The sequence below is a fragment of the Ascidiella aspersa genome, chromosome 4, assembly GCF_963924565.1.
Source record: "Ascidiella aspersa chromosome 4, kaAscAspe10.2, whole genome shotgun sequence".
NCBI classification, from domain to species: Eukaryota; Metazoa; Chordata; class Ascidiacea; order Phlebobranchia; family Ascidiidae; genus Ascidiella; species Ascidiella aspersa.
The window spans coordinates 11,633,516-11,656,294 of NC_139450.1; the positions used below are offsets into that span (position 1 = coordinate 11,633,516).

At 36.1% G+C, this 22,779-nt stretch overlaps 1 protein-coding gene across 1 annotated transcript; it reads left to right on the forward strand.

The window, feature by feature from the left end:
- The first annotated feature begins 7,796 nt into the window (after positions 1-7,796).
- LOC146147858 (uncharacterized) lies at positions 7,797-21,076 on the forward strand. The gene is made up of 15 exons (XM_083387950.1): positions 7,797-7,805; positions 10,067-10,203; positions 10,694-10,752; positions 10,815-10,909; positions 11,475-11,682; positions 12,319-12,534; positions 13,433-13,578; positions 15,137-15,275; positions 15,753-15,884; positions 16,458-16,625; positions 17,303-17,406; positions 18,185-18,247; positions 18,553-18,668; positions 19,521-19,693; positions 20,614-21,076. The coding sequence occupies exons 1-15, from the start codon at positions 7,797-7,799 to the stop codon at positions 20,661-20,663; spliced, it is 1,815 nt and encodes a 604-aa protein (XP_083244076.1). The 3' UTR covers positions 20,664-21,076.
- The last annotated feature ends 1,703 nt before the right edge of the window (positions 21,077-22,779 follow it).

Consider the following 22,779-nt stretch of genomic DNA (forward strand, 5'->3'; position numbering starts at 1 on the left):
GGTGGTTTCAGTAAATGTAATAGTGCCTCCAAACTGCTTAGCTGTAAATATAACATTATTAAGTTCTGTGGCTGCCTACTGCTTACGGTATAATAAAAAAGTACAGAAATTAAAATTATAGTTACTTCTTTCGCACAGGTCACTACTGTTGATTGTTTTCTTATATCCTGGATTACAGGAACAGTTGCAGGTACAATCAACCAGCTTACAATTTGTAGATTCAGATTTCTCACATTTTAAATCACATCCTATGATTCAAGAAAATATTCTGTTTCTTAAGACAATCATTAACAAAAAGAACAGCAGTTGCTTACCCGACCCTGCCTTGGTTTCATCAATATCCTGAAAACAATAAACAATATGCTTATTTTACAAATACATAAAAAACAATAGTTAGTTACCCTTGTCAATCTCTTTTTAGAAACACAACAAAAAAAAGGTTACCCTTGCCAATCTCTGGCTTTGCTCCCAATCTTCATCCATAATCTTTGTCAACAAAGTTTCATACACTTTTTTTTCTAAAAACATTTTTCAATATACATTTGTTCAAGAAAATGAGATTTTTGTGTCATATGATTATGTTTTATGAATTATGTTTTGGGTAAACTTACCAAATGATGATGATGATGTTTTACAAAAACACACAACAACCAGAACAACTAAAACACTTTTGAACATTTTATTTTGTTGTAACTGTTGGAACTGTAAAGTAAAAACAAATATTTATCATTTTACATTATCAGCAGGAAACATTTGTAAATTTGTTGGTACATTTAATCTGGCAAATCTACCATTTTAACACAACACAAATCCTGACTTCGGCAATAAGCCTAAAACTACAAGTCCACAATACCATCAAGATTGTGATAAAACACAGTTCATAAAGACTAAACCTAATAGTTAGAATAAACTGTAAATAGGAATAAAACCGAAACCAATCAGCTTAAGATTTAACAGGCTAGAATAAGGAAGAAAGAACACTTTATCTAACACCACCCATAACTTCATCACTAGCTCAACTAATAATTTCAATTACAACCAAAATTATAACCCCAACCATTTTAAAAAGTCTAAATTCTGCTCTGGTATAATTTCCAATCTAAGGTGTGCAGAAAAACATAATTGCACACCTGCACACCACGAAATTTGGTTCTCTACCCAGAGATCGCATAAAATGCAGACTGGTGCGCCTCTACGCACCAGTCAAACGAGGCACACGCACACCCAAACGTTGATACCAACACAACCGATGCTAAGCCGGTCGTCGTTCCATACACCGTGCCTACAGGCTACAGTTATAGGTGCTATTTAGGGCCATTTAGGTCTTATTCTGATGATTTTAGGTATTGTTCCGACGTTTCTGGGTCTTACTCCGTCGTAGATATTACTGCATATTTGGATTTATTATATCGTTTGTCTTAATACTATGGCATTACAAATAATTCCACTGATATATTTGATTTAAAAAGGTCTGATTGTGTGCTCCCGTGACTCAGTCAATTTGTTAGAGTCTTTTGAAACCAACTGATACTACATCATTAATTAAACTGCTATGCTACTTAACTAACGTATATCTGCTGGTAATACACGAACTTGAAAGTCCGCCTGTAATTTGATCTAAAAACTCCACTGTAACTCGAATTTGGACGGATGTCAGTTGAATTTGAGTTACGTTATATACGTGGGAGGTCTTAACTCTTAACACTTTTCAGTTCGATATACGGTTTGAACCAAAATAATATCATTAATTAGCAATTGACGTAGGAACATTACTCGAATAAAATCCGTCAGGTCTAATGAATGTCTAACTAATACAAGCGAACCAGTGGCGAAGCCAAGTGTACCTCCTGCTATATATACATGACCATTCGTATTTTATTCCTAAAAATAGTCGCGATTTTCGAAGCGGCGTTGTATTTAAAGAGCGGTTTCGTTTATTCGTTTAACAAGCTTCGTGCGACACCTTTCTAGCATAAAAAACTAAAAAAATAATCGGTAGATGTCGCTATAAGGTCGCTGGTCAAATTTCTGGTTGTGAAACATTTTCAATTACAAAAAAAAAAAATTGTATTTGAAAATGACATTTAATTGAATTACGAGCTTTTGTGATTATGTGAAGGATTTAATTTACTTTAGGCACACATTTTACAGTTTGTAGAGCAGGCGCGGATTCAGTAGAGCCACGTGGTCATGGCCCTTTAAACTGTATTTTTGCCTATTTTAGCTATACTTAAATGCAAACATTTTTGACACGAAACCTGATTACGTTTCTAAGATATGATAATTTGTTTGAGCCCAAAGCCGTCTTGTGTCCCATCGCACCATCTAAAATGAAAGTTTTGCCAACTCAAACAACATAAAGGCGTTATTTCGCTTTGTGTAAATTACAAACCAACAACATTTTTTTGTGTAAGTTTTGTATTGAAAGGAACGCCCTATCTAACTTTTTTTGTAACTTTTTGACGTCACGTTTAGGTGTAACTTTTTGGCGTCACATTTTGACGTAACTTTGTAACGTTACTTTAGGACGTAACTTTAAATTCTAATAAACTCACAACTTATAAAATTAAGTGGGCTGGCCTGAGCCCAACCTGTCGCTTCTTTTTAAGTGCTATTTTTTATTCTCGATCATCTTTCAATTTTTGTTATTGAGGCGCAATAGGCCTAATTCAAACAAAAGAACTACAAATTGGTTATTCGATAAATCACGCCTAAAAAGTGAAACATACAGTTTGCTAGATTCTATTATACTTCTTAATTGGAGAGGTGATTGTCAACGAAACAAAAACCATTGCAAAGAAGTTATTTTCAGCGCAAAAAATGCATTGATTAGATAAATTTGATAGAAATTGCATTTTTGAAAGAGCTGAGTCCACGCGTCGCCAGCCTATGGTCACATAAAAAACCTTCCAACAAAATATTTCGGGAAGCGCGATAATTTTGTGGTTCTAAAAAGTTCATTCTACTTAGCCTATTTAGAGGCTTCGCTCGTAAGGTATAGAACTGATATAGAAATGTCCAATTTAGTTCCACAGCAATTGCACCCCATCGCAATCTAATGTTTGTTTTTTCTATGTGAGTTCTCATAAGATCCTTATTTAATGGTTTTCGTGAGCATTATGCCCATGCTTGTTTGTTCGATGTCGCATAGGTGGTATATTGACCTATGCTTAGTAACACAACAAGCGCTTTGTCATCGTAAATATTACGCCACGGCCAAGGGTTTGACTCGGGACTTTAGTAAGAAGACTACATATACAACGTGTGCAATGTGTGCAATGTGCATGCGCGGTGCCAATTTCAAACATACGGCTTAAAATTTCGACTTACGATTAAAAAAATTTAGACCAAATTTAGTTTTCTATTTAGAAGTTGATATGTTATTTCGAATTCGATATAGGCCTAACTGTTGCAGTTCGTTTATTTTAGGAAGTCGAACCGCTTTTATTACTTTATTATTCGGTTTTGGGCTAATTTTTACGAACAGTAACTGAACCTGAACAGTTTTTTGTAATACTTTTAATGAGTCTAACCGGGACTGAACGGAATTTTTTGAAAGAACCGGAACCTTAACCGAACCCGTGCCTGTCACAAAACAGTTCACTTTAGCATGACGTCACCACTTGTATTTTACAGATTAACAATGTGTCATGTTTGAAATTTTACAGGGAGTCGAACCGGAACCGAACCGGAACTTTATGAACCGGTTTTGGGTCAATTTTTTCCTGAACCGTAACCGAACCTGAACCGGTTTTTGAACGATTTTATGGAGCCGAACCGGAACTGAACCGAATAATTTGAAAGAACATCAACCTTAACCAGGGACGTGCGGTCAGGGGAGGCAGGTGAGGCAGTGCCTCACCTGCCAACATCTGGCAAAGTAAAACGTATATTAAAGAGATGTTTATCACAGAATATATATTATTTGCTAAAGTACAGTACATATTGCAGGTTTTGAGGTGCTTTAATTTGAATGGATTCCTGTAGTCCATACTCCTTCTCCCGCAAATTTTACACTTCTATACCTAAAGCGTTATTATTTCCAATTTCTGTTGCGTTATTTTTATCAAGCGTTCAAAATCGTTGAAATACGCGAAGAGAGGCAGTGCCAAGCCGTGCCTCTCTTCAGATCACAAAAGTTCTATGTACTGCATTATGCGTGCTTTTTTCTTTCCCAATTCTCTCGGAAAACATAATAAACGATTTAGCTAGGATTTGAGGCATGCCTCAAATGTAACGTCCCAGCTATGAAACATTTCTACATTGACTTAGTGTAAAGGATTGTTTTTTATATAAAATTTAACTAAAATGGAGGAAAATTTACACTTTCAATCAATCTAAAGTTAGAGTCATAAATAAAGGCAAATCTGTTTCCCATTTAAAAGGTTTGCATCAGACGACTGGACAACAAAATAACACGCAACTTTCAAAGAGATTGGTAAAAAAAGGAGTGGATGTGACTGTCATAGGCTCAGCCAGGGGGCCACAGAGGCCATGACCCCCTAAAAATTTATAAATGTTGTGTACTCTAAATAATATTTTTTTGTCATGCACTGTTACGTCATAAACGATTTAGTTATTATTAAATTCGCTATAGGCTATACTTATTAATGTAGTTTTACTTTTTAGTCATTTTGTTTTTGCTCTCTGAAACTCAGTAAGTTGCTGCTCGAAACGGTTTGCTAGCGTATATATTTGTGTTCGATACGCAGTTCATACAATGACAAAAGCTAAACAACAAAAGTTTAAACTTTTTGCCCAGACCCCACCTTCCAAAATTTTTGGCTGGCTACGCTACCGGTGGCTGTGCTTTAAAAATATCGCCTTTTATACTTTCCCTGTTTCTTATTTTTATTTTTGTCATAAACGTGAAAGTCTGGGGCGCAGCCTCAATGAAAGAATGTAAACATTAAACATTCTATAAACATTTTTTCATTGTGGCTGCGCCCCACAAAAGCATGCCGCTAATTTTTTCATCTTTATTAGTACGATACCGTTTTTGTGATTGTTAAAGGAAAGCGTGGCTTGAAAAAATTAGTGCCTCACCATCTAGGAACGTCACCGCACGTCACTGACCTTAACCGAACCCGAACCTGTTAATAAAAGCGGTTAACTCCAGCATGACGTCACAACTTGTATTTTAAAGACTCAAGTTATGCCATGTTTAAAAATTTATGAACTAATTTGAATATTGATTAAAAAACGTTGATTTTTTAGATATTTCAATATTGAGTTGCTGTTTTTTTAATACGTCACGTAACTTTGATTGAATGACTTACTATTTAAAGATTATTCTCTACATGTGTTGACCCACATTTTTAGATTTAACGCAACTTATTTATATCCGAACCGGAACTTTATGAACCGGTTTTGAAATAACGATGGTCAAACCGGAGATGAACCGGAACTTTAAAATTGCTCCGAACCGAAACCGGAACTGAACCGCATTCCGACAAAATCCTTGAACCCGAACGAACCTGAACCGAAAAAGTCAAACGGTTCGACTCCCTGAAATTTTATAACAAAAAATAAATCATGATTCAAAAAACGTAAATTTTTGATATTTTAGATGTTTCAATAATGAGCTGCTTGTTTTTTAATAAATAGGCCTACGTTACAAAACTTTGATTAAATATAAGTAACAATTCAGTACCGGTACCGGTTAGTATTCTCTCAATTAATTGACCTACATTTTTAGGTGTAACGCATCTCATATTGTATCCGAACCGAAACTTTATAAACCGAGTTGGAAAAAAAAATTTATCGAACTGCAGCTAAACTGGAACTTTTAAATTGCTCCGAACCGGAACCGGAACTAAACGGGATTCTGAAAAAATGTTTGAACTCAAACCGAACAGAAACCGGAAAACGGTTCGACTTCCTGTTTTATATGGGTAGGCTATGGGTAGACCAGTGGTTGGGAACTTATGGCTCAGAGCCATGTATGGCTCTTTTGATTAAGGAATTTTTCTTGCAGACAAATCTAAGCTACCATTCTAAAATCTAGAATGATTTGAATAAAACTGCACGCGGTCTTGTCTTCTTTACAAACTGTGTATTTTCACCACAAATGCAGTAGCATTTTTTCCGCGCATCGAACGACTTTTCATTTGAAGGAATCATTTATTTCTATCCAAAGGGTCTGTTCGTATCATCACACTCCGTAATCATAGTTTTGTAAACGCCAATGCATTTTATTCACGTATTACGTCTTATCAAATAAATAAGAAAAATATCTCTATTCAACTCACTATTTCTGCCAACTTAACTAGATGTTGGAAAATATTATATGGCTAAAATACAACCAAAAGTATTCGGCGTTTTATGACCTCCTTGGCTAAAAAAGGTTCCGACCCCTGGGTAGACTCAAATGTATAATTTTGCTTAAAGCTTTGGGATTCCCCTGTTTGTATAGCCAGTCTGTTTCGAGATTACTTTTTGACTAAAGACAGGTATAGTCGTGAATCTGGCCGTGTTGTTATTATTATCTTGTCCGTCCTGCAAACGTGGGTGGCGGGGTTATTTTGAGGTTTTGTGTCGAGGCGAAATTTATACTTTAAGTGAATATATTTTTGCGCGGTAAGTTTCTTTCTAGTCTAAAGTATGGTGGACGCCCGGGTGGAAATTTGCCTTGCACAGTTAGTGAATCAATTTGATGGCGACGTTGAAGGGGTACTTCGGAATATAGTGCAATGGTGCCGGTAAGTTAATTGAATAATAGCTTGTTGAATTGTCTTATATGGATTATAGTATTCATATCAAACAGTGGTAATGTGGCTGCCCATTCGCATTCTGTCTATGGAGCAGGTGCACGGCAAAAAGTCCATCAAATGTAGAATTGTATGAGGTTCGATACGGTAGACATCTCCAGCACTTCTCTGTAATAAATTTAAAGTGTACGGTACTGTCAGTACCCTGGGTTTCTCAGGTAGTAGAAACATTTGGTCCAAGATCTTATTCATATGAATTTTTGGCGCTCCTTCACTTTTGCAAGTTTAGAAAGTTATGCAAAAAACAAAACAAAAAAATACCACAACGCACATTATTTGGGTTAAGTTGCGGGTTAGTGTTTGGGTGATGGTGGGTCAAGTAATAAGATTTGACTTGTAGACTGTTTTTTTGGTTAATTTCTACGTGCATAACTGAAGGAGCGCCAATTTTTCATCATACATACATGAAATTTCTAAATCTCGGGGTTGGAAATGGTGCAATTAAGCTTTCCTAGTTTGTATTTCGGGCACTTCACGCTGAGATCTCGGCTGTGCTGTGCCAAATTATGAGGTGTGCAATCAAGAATTTATACACACCTATAGTTCGGAAATCTAGCACAATTTAATGTTTATTTTAATGTGCAAGTTACTAATTCAACTGTACACAAATTGCTAAAATATTTGCTGTGCACCTGCCACAGAATGCAGACTGGGCACTTTCTGTTTGAGGTTTATCGGGCCACTTTTACTTTTGTTCCATCAAGGGGCATTGTGTCGTTTTACTATACTCTTTAAGGGACATGTTGTTCTTTCAATTTTACCAGGGAAATATAGCACTTTTCTGCTTGTTATAAGTCTGAATGTTTTTGGTAGTTTTTACTGCATACCCCTTATATTTATAACACATATATATACTAGTTTAAATGTTTAATTGCCTTAGTATGATGTTCTGAAATTTTTATGAAGTCCATCTTACAACTGGCTTTATACAGAAAGTGTGCGTGATCAAGTCTCAAAAATTACTTTTTAAACTTAACTTTTGATTAATGTTTGCCTTTAATTAAACCAGAATGAAAAACACTCACAATGGTGGAGGTGAGTTGAGCAAGGAAGAAAATCAAAAGCTGTTCACTGCAATCAATGTTTCACAGGGATTGAGTGGTGTTTTAGAGAAATACAACAACTGTTCAAAAAGTACTATACAATGTGTTGAAAGAGGTAATTAGTTTGGTAGAATTAATCAACGTAACTAAATAACTTAAATAAGGTGGATATACAACAATATATTTATGGGGACATAATACAACTCACCCAACCACAATACTACAGTGAAAAATATTTATCATTGTGCTATTCCTCTATTTAGGCTTATCAGTTCCAAATCTGGTACTGTGCAACATTGACTTTAGGGCTCTAAGCCGTACTCAAGTCCAGAGTTTACTCCAGCCAAATAAAACAACAGCGTCAAGCCAAGCTCCAAATCCGTTGCATTGGCTATTATTAGTCACATGATGAAACTTTGTTATTTTTACCCACTTTTTTATATTCGTAATTAACAGTAAATAAGTAAGTTTGGCTGTTTATTAAAAATTATTTTTACATATTTTTAGTTGATCATGACAATTCACAAATACATGTAACAACATTTTCTTCTGAGATTTTGACTAAACTTCAGGAGCAAAAAAATGGTGGAAAATATTGTGATGTCATTATGGAAGTTGGTAAGATTTCATAATATATTTTTGCTATGTTCATAAATGCAAGTTGAGTAAAATATTTAAAATCATGTTTATGGTTTAATAAAAAAAATTATCGAAGTTTAATGATCCTTATTTACATTTAGCGGTATAACTGATTAGCAATACTGATATTTCAGTCACATCAATGTATTTTATTATATCTATTGACAATAAGTAGGAAACCTACAATGCATTTTTCTTCTTTGTTTATTTCCATTACAAGTTCGTTTTGTGTTATTTTACCTTACCTTTTTTGTGTGTCTATTTAAAAATTACCTTCCAGCCGGGGTCTTAAACATGCAGCCCTAAGAGCATTTCAAAGTAGCTTAGAAAGACAGATACGCTGCAGAAACTTGCTTCTGTCGTCGAACTTGTGCGCAAATAAAATCGAATGTTGTGAGACTGGGAAAACTATACCGAAAATGTAAAAAATATTTATCTTAGCCTGTATGCTATATGTCTATATTATCACATGCATGCCTTTGTTCCCCATTAACTGTGTGCAACTCTTTTAGGTGGAGACCATTTTAATGCACACAAGTCAATATTAGTTTCAGCATCACAGTATTTTTCTATTGAATTTGAATCTGCCCCATCTTGCAATATCCATAAGGTCAGAAAAAGTTTTGAATTATCATTAGTAAATTTTTAATAATTAGATTTTAAAATAAAAAAGATCTTTAGTCAAATGTTACCACTAAAATACATGTTTTACCATATGCATAGGTTTTTTAATCTGTACATTTTGTCTAAAAAGTATATGTTGCTTTTGTTATTTGATTTGTAATTTATTCTGAAACGTTCATATATTTTTTGCTATTTTGTTGAATTTGATCATGTTTCTATAGACTCAAACTACAACTGGTCAGATTCATAAAATTGCTTTATATCAGTTTTGAATTTCTCCCATTTTCTTAATAAATTCACAACATGTTTTTAATTTCACAACTAAATATACATACTTATGTCTTCTTTAATGTCATTTATAAATAAAAACCAAACGATTTATGCATTACTATAAGACAAAAAAAATGTTATTTGTTTTTATTTAGTTAAACTTGGACATAGATGCCCCAACCTTCAGAGCAGTGCTTGACTTTATCTACAGTGGAAAAATATTATTAAACACGACAAACTGTTTTCACTTAAGGCATGCAAGTGAATTGTTACAAATAAAGGCTTTGTTAGATGTTTGCAAAGTAAGTTTATGATCTTTGTTGCCTAGAGTGTTATCATTATATATTCACAGTTTTTTATTATGGATACTAACATGGGCCAGGAAATTTTTAAACTTTACATTAAAAAAAAGTTTCTTTGGGAGTACAGTAACAATATCATCTGATCAATAATAGCCACGATTTGTATTCACAAACCTTTGAAATAGGTGTCAATTCTTCTATTCAGCCTTATTGCCAATATATACCAATAAATCCAACATAAGTAGTAAAGTGATATAGTATCTAAATAAACTGAAAGATATTTTTACAGATAACATTTTTTTCCCTTTTTTAGTTTAGCTAAACATTGATGTAAAATTGCTGTAGATTTTTGCAGTAATTTTATTTTCAACGGACCTTTACACTAAGAAATTCAAACTCTTTACCATGTTTTGCCTAGAACTGGGAAACTGTACCACATCAACCCAATGGCAAAGGAATAGAGGACATTAAAAATAGTACTAATACTAATGATGCACAAATATCTCCAGTGTCCAAGGCAACGTTGCTGTTGTCATTTCCAGAGTCTTTAAAAGAGTAAGTTTTTAACTTTAATTTTATATATTTAATAACCAGCCTTAAATAAAACCTTTAAACTATGTCACATTTAATATTTATAATTTAAGATAGCAATATTTAAATGTTTTATGGACATTTGTGTCCAATGTCCATGCAAGTTATTTTATTGATACCCAATCATACAGTGTGACAGTAATACCATGAAGTTTAACATTCTCTTAAGTTTTCTATGTGCCTTGTTTTTTGCATAACTTTGACAGCACTATCTATTAATTCATGCACTGGATAAGCTTTAGATTGTTGCCTAATTTGTCCAATGATTGTATATCTTAAATATAGCTAGTGATAATAATTACCTGCGTTGTTCAAACAAAAAATGTAGTTTGCTATAATAACAATAATCTTATTACACCCAACTCCAAATATCTTCTAATATGTGTGGAATAATTGCAGTTAAACTATTGCTAAACTCTATTATTCATTTGAGATGTTTTCAACAATTTTTTAGTGATGTATGTAATGAAAATGAAGATGATTTGCCCCAGATGAACAACATACAACCTCAAGGTGAATATGATTGACTGACAACTTATTCAACTTTCTTATTTATATTATGTGGTTATTCATAGAAGACGGCGCAAACTCAGCTGACCCACAATTGAAAGACAGTACATCTACTGTTGAAGACTTTGTGTGTGCTATTTGCAAACAGTGCTTTTCTCAGGTATGAATTTGATTTGCAAATATAGGTTTGCAACAGGATGATTTAAGCTTTCAAATGTATGCTAAACAAATGTTGAATTTATATGACAATATCTCTAGTTCAGGGGTAGACAGCCTTTTTTAATTGTTGGTCACAAACAGACCTTATTTTATTTCTAGATGCCAGTAAAACTGACGATTTTCTATTCAATAAGTTTATTGAAGAAATTTAATTTACCAGAAATTATCCTGTATACTGATTGTAGATGATGTCTAAACTTTTAATAAGTTTATTCAAGGAACAGTTTGTCTAAAACCATTTTAAGACTTTTTTGGTCAACCCCCAGTTTCTTATCAATGCACCGTTGCCATAACTTTTAATGAATGTATGTGCCGCCAAAGAACTTATTTGTTATCAACGCTCAATTATTGTCCACTGCTGTCTAAAACGATAAGTTATGCTCTATAAAGCGATATAAAGTTTTGCAACATCTTATCTCGTTGATAACAGCTGCTTTGAAATTGCAATAAGCAAGGTCTTCCGTTTCACATCGCCTGTAATAGCCAACAGTCCCAACTTCTCACAGGCGTTTACCTACAAGCTGCACCTGCTCTGTCACGACGATCGCCAAGTGTACAAGTGCAGCAGATGCAACTTCAGGGAAAACACAAGCGACAAGGTGCGCCTCCACCTGCAGGACGTACACGGGGAGCCCTTCCTTCAGCCGAACAGCCAGGCAGAAGACGAAGAGGAGGGCAAGTCGGAAGAAGAAGACACCCAGGACGAAGATGGAGGTGACTAAGGTTTTTTTTCTTGAGGATATGTGTGGGGTTCTGTGCGTAAATCATTCATAGTGTGCCGCGAGAGGTTTTTCAGAAACCCAACAATCTTTATGCAAACGAGTATTATTCCAATAAAAAGGAATTGACCTAAGTTGCTTCAGTTCAGTCGACAGCTGCAAATCTCGCAGTAAAATTTTATTATTGAAAATAGGTACAAGGCTACCAAAAGCGCCTGCGAATAACCATGGCCTATAATTTTTTCAATTATACTTTTTTTTAAATCTGCCCTGTTGATTCAAGGTAAGTAAATTTCAGAAAACAGGCAAACAATTTTTTTCACTGAAAACTCATTTGTCACAAAAAAGTTTGATATTCCAGCTAAAATTTTCTTTAGAAGTAAAAATTACAACATTACGACCCTGTCTGCTAATTTTGCGCTACTTTGTTTCGCATGATGTAACAACAAGTCGACACAGAATTATCGCAGGTGTTAATCTACTTTGACATTGTTTCCTTCAAGTGGCGGTTTGTGGTACTGGACAATTATTTTGACTCGATTCTATAGCGCCGCTGACAGTAAACCGACCGAACAACGTCTCCAAGCTATCCCTCTATTTTTCAAAAATACCACACGCACTTTGCGCGCAGACGACACAGACGCGTTCGCTTGCCACAAGTGCACCAGAACCTTCACGAGCAAGAAGTCGTTGACTCGCCACAGCCTCACCCACGCGACCACCCCAAGGGCGAAGAAGGCGCCGGTGAAGCGGGTGCGCGCCGCGTGGCGTTCCTTCGCCTGTCAGCAGTGCAGCAAGCAGTTCAAGTGCTCCAGCCACCTCACGCGCCATATGCTCAGCCACACTGGTAGGTTGCTCAAGTTTTTTAGGGAGAGTGTTACGAGAACAAAGTTAGTCTTATGTTGCCTTGCCAAGCACACATCAGAATGGCATATCGCTAGAACGTGTATTGCATCAAGCAACTTAATTTCGACTGACTCCTTGGTAGCTAAATTGAACAAACTGTTTGGCCCAATCGTTTATGGGGCCGCACGGACCCATGGCCCCCTTCAAACGCTCTCTGCCGTATAGACTACATCGAAATAAAACCCAGTCGATCAAACCCCACCACCAACTCAACCCGACCCTTGGGGGTCATGGCCAATAACGAAATCTGCTTATCTAAAATGAATTTAGAAGCATTATTCTCCAACGATCGCGTCAATAAACAAACCCCATCCTTGATTTTGTGTTGAATATTTCTTCTTTAACAATCCAAAGCAGTTACGATTGATCGGATTTTGAAAACCACTGCTTTAATTTTTCCACTGTTTTTCATCCCTGTGGTAGCATTGAAGCGCTGCTGTCATTTCACTGTCATTGTGCTATAGCAGGGGTTATTATACTAGGTTCCGTGAACCCCTTTACATACGTGGACTAGTTTTGTGTCGTGATGGCATGTTTGTAACTCTAATGAATAGTTTAAAATGTAAAGATTTTAAAATAAAATAGATTATTAAACAAGAACGGTTTAGCCTCTTCTTGAATAAATTTAAACTCAATTTTCGGTTTTAACTTGCGCAGAAGTATGACCGAAAACAGCAGATTTTTTATAATAACTTGTTCAGAAGTTTGATGTCGACCCTGGACGACGCGAGCCAAACAAAAATGTTAGACGTACGCGTTAAAAAAAATGAGGAACTTTTGTTCTATAGCGACCGCTAGTGCCTTTAGCCCGAAAGTACTTTGCGAACTGTTGGTCGCAGGCATCCGCAAGCACTGCTGCACTACATGCGGTAAGCTCTTCCTCAAATCTGACCATCTGAAGCGGCACGAGCAAATCCACTCGAGCGAGCGGCCCTTTAACTGCGACAAGTGCGACAAGACCTTCCGCAACAAGGACCATCTCAAGGTACATGCCATGACTAATGCTGATCCATTTCGTTTTTTATATATTCTGTTTTTTTTTTTTATATATTCTGTTTGTCTATGGTTTTCGAACTTTTTTTTTCGCAACGCCTTTAAAACATTTTAATATTTGCTACGCACTGAGCGATAGAAATTTCAAGATTTTTATTTTTTATTTGTGTTCAAAACTACTCACGAACGAAAGAGCAAAACGCAACTGCATGTGAAAAAAACAAAGCGCATGAAATTCAGTTATTAAAACTGGGCCATGCCGTGTTGCAAATGACCTCCCTATACTAAGGGTTTAAATTTTCCACATTAACTGTATAGCCCGAACCTTGTTTAAAGTCTTTGGTACTAGAAAACATTATTTCCAGGACGGGAAAAAATAGTTGCAACATTGGCTTTCTATTTTTCTAGATTATATATATTTTACTGCTCCAGCCCTTTGCTTCGAAGTGAATCAGAATTGAGAAATAAGATTGTTAAATCATGATCGATTGCCACAGTTTTGTAATAAATGAGTTCAAAATTACATAGGAGAATGATAATACCCGGAAGCATTTTATTTGCGATTCCTTTAAAAAAAAAAAAAATTGACACTACGCACCAGGGCGTCGCGCCGCACAGTTATAAAAATCCTGGTCTATGCGATCGCTGCCTTCTGTTGCACACGGCTCGTTTAAAAACTACCGGAAACACTAATTCGCTGCTATTTGATGTTGTTGGTGACTTCCACCTTTGCAACTTTGGATTACTGCTGGCAGACCGACGTATTATTCAATGACACCCCTCTCTTTCTACTGCAGGCCTGCACAACATACATCCGCGGGGCGCATGTCGCACGTGCAACATTTAAATACGACCCATTAATTTCATTTAGCGGTTTAAAACATTTTTGAATATTGGCCTTGCTTATAAATTTCGTGATTTAACGAATAATGTAGAAAGAGGCTATTCACCCGTACACCAGAGCAGTCCAAATCGACATTTATCACTTATGGCTGCAAGCGTAAAAGGGCGATTTAAAAAAATAACCACCTTCTAAGACTATTTACCCTGGTAACAAAGTAATTTAAATCGATTTTGAAAATATAATTCAAATTATGCAAAACTCTGAAAATTAAATCTAATACTTTCACCACCCAAACCCAAGCACTAACCCAACCCTAACCGCCCAACCCTTACCCTAGCGTAAAAGAGCCAATTGGTAAAATAGCCACTTCCAATAATATAGTTATAATACGTTGCTTCAAAGATGGCTGTACAAGTGTACAGTGTACAACTGTACATACAGTGAATAGGCCATTAGGCAGTTGGTTTCATTTTTTTGATATCTCGTAACCTTGCACGCAACAATGGTCACATTGACGTTAGTATGCCCCCGCGGAAAATAATTTTCGTTGTTGCGACACTTGAACAATTTAAATTAAACCAAATATTTTTGTAATGTTATTAACGAACTTCACATAAAGACTACTAAAGTAAAATCAGCGAATGCAAATCAAGAGCCCACAATTCTCTATTTAATTGCATTAACCGCTTGCTTGTTCTGTTTCCAGCGCCACCAGCTTACGCACTCCGAGGACCGACCGTTCTTCTGCGAGATGTGCGGCAAGCAGTTCAAGGACAAGAGCTCACTCATATCGCACCAGAAGTGCCACGTGCCCGCATCACACTCGTGCAAAGAATGCGATAAAAGTAAGGCCAAAATGATTTTTCCGCCAACTCACAGTTTTATCCTTAATTCGAACATAGGTTTTAAATATATAGGTTTATGGTTCCCAATCTGTTTTGCAAACATGTTTGTGGCCAAAGTTTTTAGGTTGTTAATAAAATTGTTAGGTCCCCGTTACGAGTTAGGCTTACTCTTAGAAAATAGTTTTTAAAGACAGATAAAACACTTGAAATAAAAAAGAAAAAGTGAGTTAAACAAACACTAAAAAATATTTCAATAGCAGATCAACAAAACACCAAAATTTATTGTCATATATGTATATTGTATATGTCGTATTCTCTATTTTCGGCCAAAAACACTTTTTTAGAATGCAAAATTTCGCCTATTGATTAAAAATTCTTCTCATGCTTACAAATCTAATAACCTAAAAATACAAGCTTTGCTCAGGTTCAATGGTTCTTCCAAAAGCGATCTTAAAATCTAAAACCCTACTTTTTTAGTGTTCAAGAGCGAAGAGCGTCTGAACGTCCACTGCCTAAAACACAGCGAGGCAAAGCCCTTCTCATGTGACGTGTGTGGCAAGAAGTTTCCCGCCAAGGGCCGCCTTACCAAACACATGTTTACGCACACCGGTAAGTCAATAATGTCTTGTCGACTTGGTCAATTAATACTCTGCTCAAGAGTGTTAAGACATGACCCGCCTTGTCGTTGTCAGTCTTGTTAGTGGCGTATTTTACTCCGCGTCGTTTTTAAAGGTTGTCATCAACTCTTCAAATAGTACTTATGTTCCAAGTTGTTAGAATGATTTAAAACAAAAACGCTTCGGAATGCCGTCGCGGATTTACACTTAAAAAAACAGGCGAAGCCACCACTTTGCCAATTTGTTAACAATATGACGATTAACTGGCCTCGGTCCAAATTTAACTTGTAATAAAATGTACAATATGGTAAAAAATATTTTAATGGAACTCTGTATTAAACCCAGTTCAAAACGCTTGCCATTGAAATATGTACAACTGTCTGTTTTTCTATTTGTTCCTTTTCTAAATATGCGTAAGGTATGCAAGTCACAAAAACGAAGTTATAACGGGAATCGGACACGACTATGTCTGTCTCTCTGGTTTAAGTCTAACAGCGACTTAGAAACACAGCTAATATAATTCATCATGCTGTAGCGCAAAACGACGCATCCCCTTTCCTTGCAGATTTCAAACCTTTCCACTGCGAGACGTGCGGCAAGCAGTTCCGCGAGTCTCAGACGTTGCGCCTCCACCAGAAAAAGCACACCGGTATCGGCCTGCATCCGTGCCTCCAGTGCGGCAAGCAGTTCACCAACGCCGGGCACCTGCGCCGTCACGGCAAAGTGCATTCCGGTAAGTGTTTCTGTTTATGTTGCCGCTTCTATAAGTTTCCATTTGAGCGACAGCACTGTTTCGAATTCTGATTTGCGCGCTTTTATACAGGGTGTAGCTTATTTCTGCGGACTAACGTGTAATTGCGGTTTTCGATATTCAACATTTATCTTTCCCCGATACCCCCGAAACTCTGGGTAAATAAAAACGATCGTCGGATCAAATCCCAAAATCAGATTATTCTATTTGTAAAATTAAACATTAAAATTTGTTAATTAGAAAATTTAGTTGTAATAGTTGAATTAAATGTTTTTTGGGTTGGCACCATTTACAGCCTACTATTTTAGGAGCACCAATACTGCAACTTGGTATCGGTTCCCTACAGTTTGTTTTATGAATATTTAACTGTGGGGCCTTGAGTAGACCTTTGTTTCAGTGTTGTTTGCCAAAACTGAACTTCAATTAACCGCTAACAAATTGTCTCGGTGCTGTAAAAGGATGGACAACGATGTAGTATTGCTGTAAACCTCTTCCGGGGTTCTCACGCTTTGTTCGTGTCGTCCAATTATTACCACACGAACGTTTTGACCTTTGTTGGCGTATCGCTGGATTTAAACTATCGTGTTTCGTATACTTTTTCTTCTATCCAAGTTGTTTTTTCGATGTTGGGGAAACGCGTGGTTAAATATGGTTTGCAGGCGAAAAGCCCCACGTGTGCGAGCTTTGCAAGCGCGCCTTCGCCAGAGTCGACAACCTGGACGCTCACAGGAGGATTTGCTCGGTCGAACAGCTCAAAAAGAAGGTAAGAAAGTTTGCCTTGCATCCGCGAAAAGCTGAGTTATACCGGTGTGCCTCGCTTTTTTAAATGGAATTAGTATTCATGAAGTTAGTTCTAGCTGGCAAATATTATTACTGTCAACTACATCCTACGTAATATAGTGGTACGCCAACAGTTTACAGGTTTTTGCGGAGTTTATACAAATTCAAATCTTCTAAGGTCAAATGACTAAGTTCCAGTAAATTTATTTTTAAAACAACCAAAGTCCAAGCCAATCATTATTAAATCAAGTCAACACCAAGTCAAGTGTCAACACCAAGTCCATTAATGTAAAAATATAACGTTAAACTAATAAAATTGGCAGAGTCGCCCTATCATGAGCAATACCTCAACTAAAATATAACCAAAACCCAATATAAAAGCAAGCAAATTGTTTTATGTGCAAAAACAAATAAATAGGCGAATTTATTTATTTATTCCATTTTATTGATATAATTTTTTTTAAGAAAACACTTTAACCCAAGTCATTTGACTCGATGACTAAGTCCAACTCAAGTCATTTATCCAAAAGCCTTAAGGAAAGTCTAGTCATTGAAAACCAGTGACTTAAGTCAAGATATTTACTCAAGTTATAACAGCACTGCCAAATGGTACGCAGTAATAAAAAAAGCCACTAGGCGGCCACTATAGAAGTGAACCTTGATTTTTATTGATTAATGCGCGAAACGACAAATTTACCGCAACTCTCAATATTTTGCTTTATATCATTACTGACGTTTGTTGCTTTTTTTTTTTCTTTCAGAGCAACAGATCAGATGGGTTTTCGTCGTCTGGTTGGGACGCGACGTCAAGTCCAAATGATGAGGTAAGCGTTGAACACCACATTAGCCTGGTGCATTTTTGTTATTACTTTCTCGTACAGGCGTAGTTTTAGTAAGAAAATGGCCTTTCTCTGGGTTTCTGTTCTTTCGAACACAATACAATTATTCAGCCAATTAAACGTACACAATTTTAATTTAATTTTAATAAACTAAAGCTCTATTTATAAAATTTTTTCCTAAAAAAATTAGCTGGAATGACTGCTCTAAATGCGTCGTTCTTTGTCCTGTATAACACACTTTCCCTAGGTTACACGTTGTAAAGATTAACGCCCCCATTAATTCTACACAGCCTGAAAGTTCTGATGCGAATCGCCTGGCGTTGGCCAAACCTCCGAATCTTGGCCCGGTGTCCAAGTATCATCTGATGGCCGCCTCGCCCCACACGAGTTCGACCCAATCGGACAAGTAAGTGACTCGACTGCCGCCAAAAAACATTTTTTCTTCAATTTTGCTTCATAAAATTATTTCAGGATTAAGGATGGGTGGGTTAATGCAGTTGACTTCTTAATAGCTTTGTGTGGTATGTCAACATACCTTAGCGAGTCAAACGAGCTGTTTTAAGTACTAGGAATTCTTATTTGATAGAAATTGAATATATAAAAAACATAAAATGCTGAAATTAAAAATATGTGACAATTCCAATAACTATAAAATTGACTTATTTTGCTATATTTGCAACAAGGCATGGTCGGTATTTAATATATCCCGATCCCCGATCTTTTGATCAAAAAGTAGCGCGATCCTATCCGTTATCAAATGACGTCATTACTACGCTAAAATTAGCAAAATCGGTAACATTAAAACGTTTAAAACCCGTTTTGCCAGAGTATCAGGCCAAAGTCTGTTTTAGCGTTAAGAAATTAGTTAACTTCAAATGTCAACCTACTTTTTTGTAATAAATTATTCCTTTTACAATTGACTCGCTGCGTTAGATAGTTAATAATGGATAACTTTCCATGTAAATTTGGCATCGGATCGGCACCGATAACACTTTTTTATCGAACCAGCCGATACTGTCATTTAGCATCAATTATTAGCTCCGAATCCATATTATCGTACATTAGTTTCAATCCTGGCCGATATCATAACTTGAGTGTTATTAAATAAAACATTCACATTGCACACACATGTTTGCATCATTGGTCGACAGATTCGGTAAATCTGCGATTGGTTTTGTTATACACTTGAGTGTTACTCATATTTTCGGACAGCCGTTTCACTTTACAAATTACAGTTTGATATATTTTGTTGTTGCAGACGCAGCAGCGATCATCACTTTAGCAACCACCACCCCAACCCCACCCACGCACTACCCCCTCCCCCCGCCGTGCCCCAGTTTGTCCCCTCCATGGCCGCCACCGACTTGATGACGTCAATGTTATCCGGTGCCTTTGCTGATCCCCACGTTCCCGAACTGCCGTTTCACGGGGGTAAGTATCCTTCTTTTGCTTTGTATTTACGGCGCCCGAGCACGATTTGCTTAAGTTTAGTAAATTTTACGAAAGCGTCTATTATTTGTCAGTTTTGGAATTGTAGACGCTTGTATTTTTGATGTATTTCTAGATGCAGAACTTTATTGTAAGTTTAGTGATTGAGATCTACCTTTTGCATAATGATAGTTCAGTTTGATTTTTCGGTATTATATCAAATGTTTTAGTTTCACTTTTGCCTTAGATCAGGGGTTCCCAACCTTTTTTGCTGCTCGTGCGCCCCTTTGCGTTAGAGCGTACTTCGTACCCCAAAAAAATTCTGATGGAATTTTTCAGATTTAAATTGCTAAATTACATTGCTTCTATAGCTTAATTAAGAGTTAAACCGGTATTTCACTAAAAATGCAAAAATCGGAAAAAAAAATAAAGTCAATTCTTTTGTTTTGTCGCTATCGGTCTTTAAGCGATGTTTTGATTAAACTTAAGGCAACGTGTAAATCATATTCAGGTAAAAAAAAGCATTGTTATGAGACAATGAGGTTTCTCATTAAATAACAACAATTATTTGTAGTTGGTTTTCAAACAACGATTGTAATATTTTTTTTTCAAACAACGATTGTAATAGCATTATATCATTTACAATTCCAAAATAAACAATTTTCCAAAAATAACTACAATTTCCAAAATAACTGTACTGTGAAACCTGCTTAAAAAGCTGCTTTGTGGTTCAAGGATCTTCGTACCCCTTGACGTTCAATCTCGTACCTCCAAGGGTTACGAGTACCCCCGGTTGGAACCCCCTGCCTTAGATAATATATTTACTTAAACTTTCAACTTCCTATGTGACTGATTAGTAACAACTGTATGTGCCAATAACTTTAGTGTAGTGCGTTTAACAGAGGTTTAATGTTTTTTTGCAGCAAACCTTTCATTTGGTGCCGGATCATCGTCAAGGTATCACCACCACTAGCGTCCGACTGCACACAAATCGTGTGTTTTCTTTGGTTATATTCTGTACTGCAATACTGCTTAGGCTAATGAAATCGCAGGGTTTGCTACTTAACTGTCGACGAATCATGTATTATCGCGTATGTATAACTTGCTTTTTGCATCGCGTCCGAATAATTGTGATGTGCAACAGAGACCGCGTATTGGAAATTTGATGTCACTCTTGGAGAGAAGCACCTTAAATCCGACTTATCGAGGTTTTAGATTAAGTGACTCAAAACTAGAAAACTAGACACCAAGAAAAAATTTAAAATATGTTTGTAAAAAGCAATTAGGAAAGTACCAAGTTATTTCGTAACTTAAAAATGTTATCGAAATACTATATTTTTAATGTGCGTAAGTTTCTCTTTAGTTATTTATTGTTTCGTAGACGCGCTTTCCGTAGTACCGTGTGAAGTGTTTACAAAACTGCAAATAATATAGTTTTTTATTTTAGCGAATTTACCTTTTATTTTTCGATTATTAAAAAAACAAAGTGTTTTCTCTATTTTCACATAAATCAGAAAAACCAAACTATGGAAATACCAACACAGGGGTCGAGCTCAATGCATTACACCAAATAATTCGATACTGCGATTTTCGCTCGCTGTTGAAAAAAATAATTAAATTGTTACTATAGATGCCCCTATTAAGAAGTTGTAAATGAGGCCGGAAACGCAGCGATCAAAACTTACTTTAATTCCTTTTATAACTTTGTGAACAAAAGGTAAGCGTAGTGTTAAGTAAAGTGGCGAAATATGACGAAGAAATAAGGCCGAGTAAATGATAGGTCGGCCCTTCGTGATGTCAACGTAGCCTAGTGCCTACTTAGTTTCACCAAAAAATGTGACAAATATTTCGCAGTTGCAATAAGGTACCCAGTGAGAAGTTGACACCGTCAACTTTAATTGTTAAAAAGAAATGGAGATAAGTATGGCTGTTTGGGTTATTAATATTCTGTCAAAACATTTTAAAAAGGATTTTCTTAGAACAGAACCAAGAGAAAGGTTTCGGACTAGAACTAGTAGACGAATGATTCTTAAAATTGTATTCCACGTTGCCATGGTCTACGAATTTATCTCAAGAAATTCCTGAGCGTGTCGCTTTTTATTGTTGTTAGTTAATAACTTAAAAAAGTTTTTGTGTTACAAATAAGCAGCATACACGAAACGCATAACTTGCATCCTAACCATTATATAACCAAAGAGTTTTATTCCGAATAAGATTATAATAATCTCTTTGATATAACTGATAATATTTTGGTATTTTCCTATTGTTTTGCCGTATATTAGGGTATTCACCTTTAGTGTTTTGTCCTCTAGAAAAAAGTGAAAATCACAACGTGCTTGACTGATTCCAAACCGTCTTCGGCAATAGATTTTTCGCCAAGCGTAGCGTTAAAAAAATTAAAATGCGAGACACAATTTATAATTAAAACACAAGACTTATGCGGGTACAGAAGATCTTACCACTAATCGGATCTCTTCCGGCGAGAAGTTATTGCTTGTTTGAATTGTTAAGCGCGGGTAAAAGCTGCATGGGCTTTTTATTGTTGCTGTTAAATCCTAAAATGTTAATTCAGAAAACAGGTTGAAGCCAAAGTTACTATACAGTATATTTTTGACATGAACGGATTTAGGTACATCAGTTGAATTAGCAAACCTGCACAAATGTTAACGAGAATAATTTGCAGTATATCTCTTCCAGCATGAATAAAAAATATGCCAAACAGAAGTTGTTGTTTTACGCTGTGCTATGTGTTACAGTCGTTAAATTATATCCATATTTGCAGCAGGTGGTCCATCACGAAACTCGGTAGGTTTACTTTAAAATCCTTACTTTCCACAGTATTTAATCAACAGTCTGCATTCTGTGGCAGGTGCACACCTGAGATTTAAGCAATTAGTGTGAATACCTAAATGATTGAATTATTACCTAAATTTCGAAAAAAATATATAGTTGTAGCACGATTCTTAACCTCCAGTATTCATAAAGCCCTAATTGAATCAGTTGCTGAGTTGTAAACATCTGGTGTGCATTAAACATTTGATTGCACACAAGCATGTCTAAAAATTGGAGCTACATGCCTTAAATGTCAA

Coding starts and splice junctions, on each gene's coding strand:
- LOC146147858 (XM_083387950.1), top strand. Junction 18,669..19,520: donor AGTTCGACCCAATCGGACAA/GTAAGTGACTCG, acceptor TTGTTGTTGCAG/ACGCAGCAGCGATCATCACT. Junction 19,694..20,613: donor CGAACTGCCGTTTCACGGGG/GTAAGTATCCTT, acceptor GTTTTTTTGCAG/CAAACCTTTCATTTGGTGCC.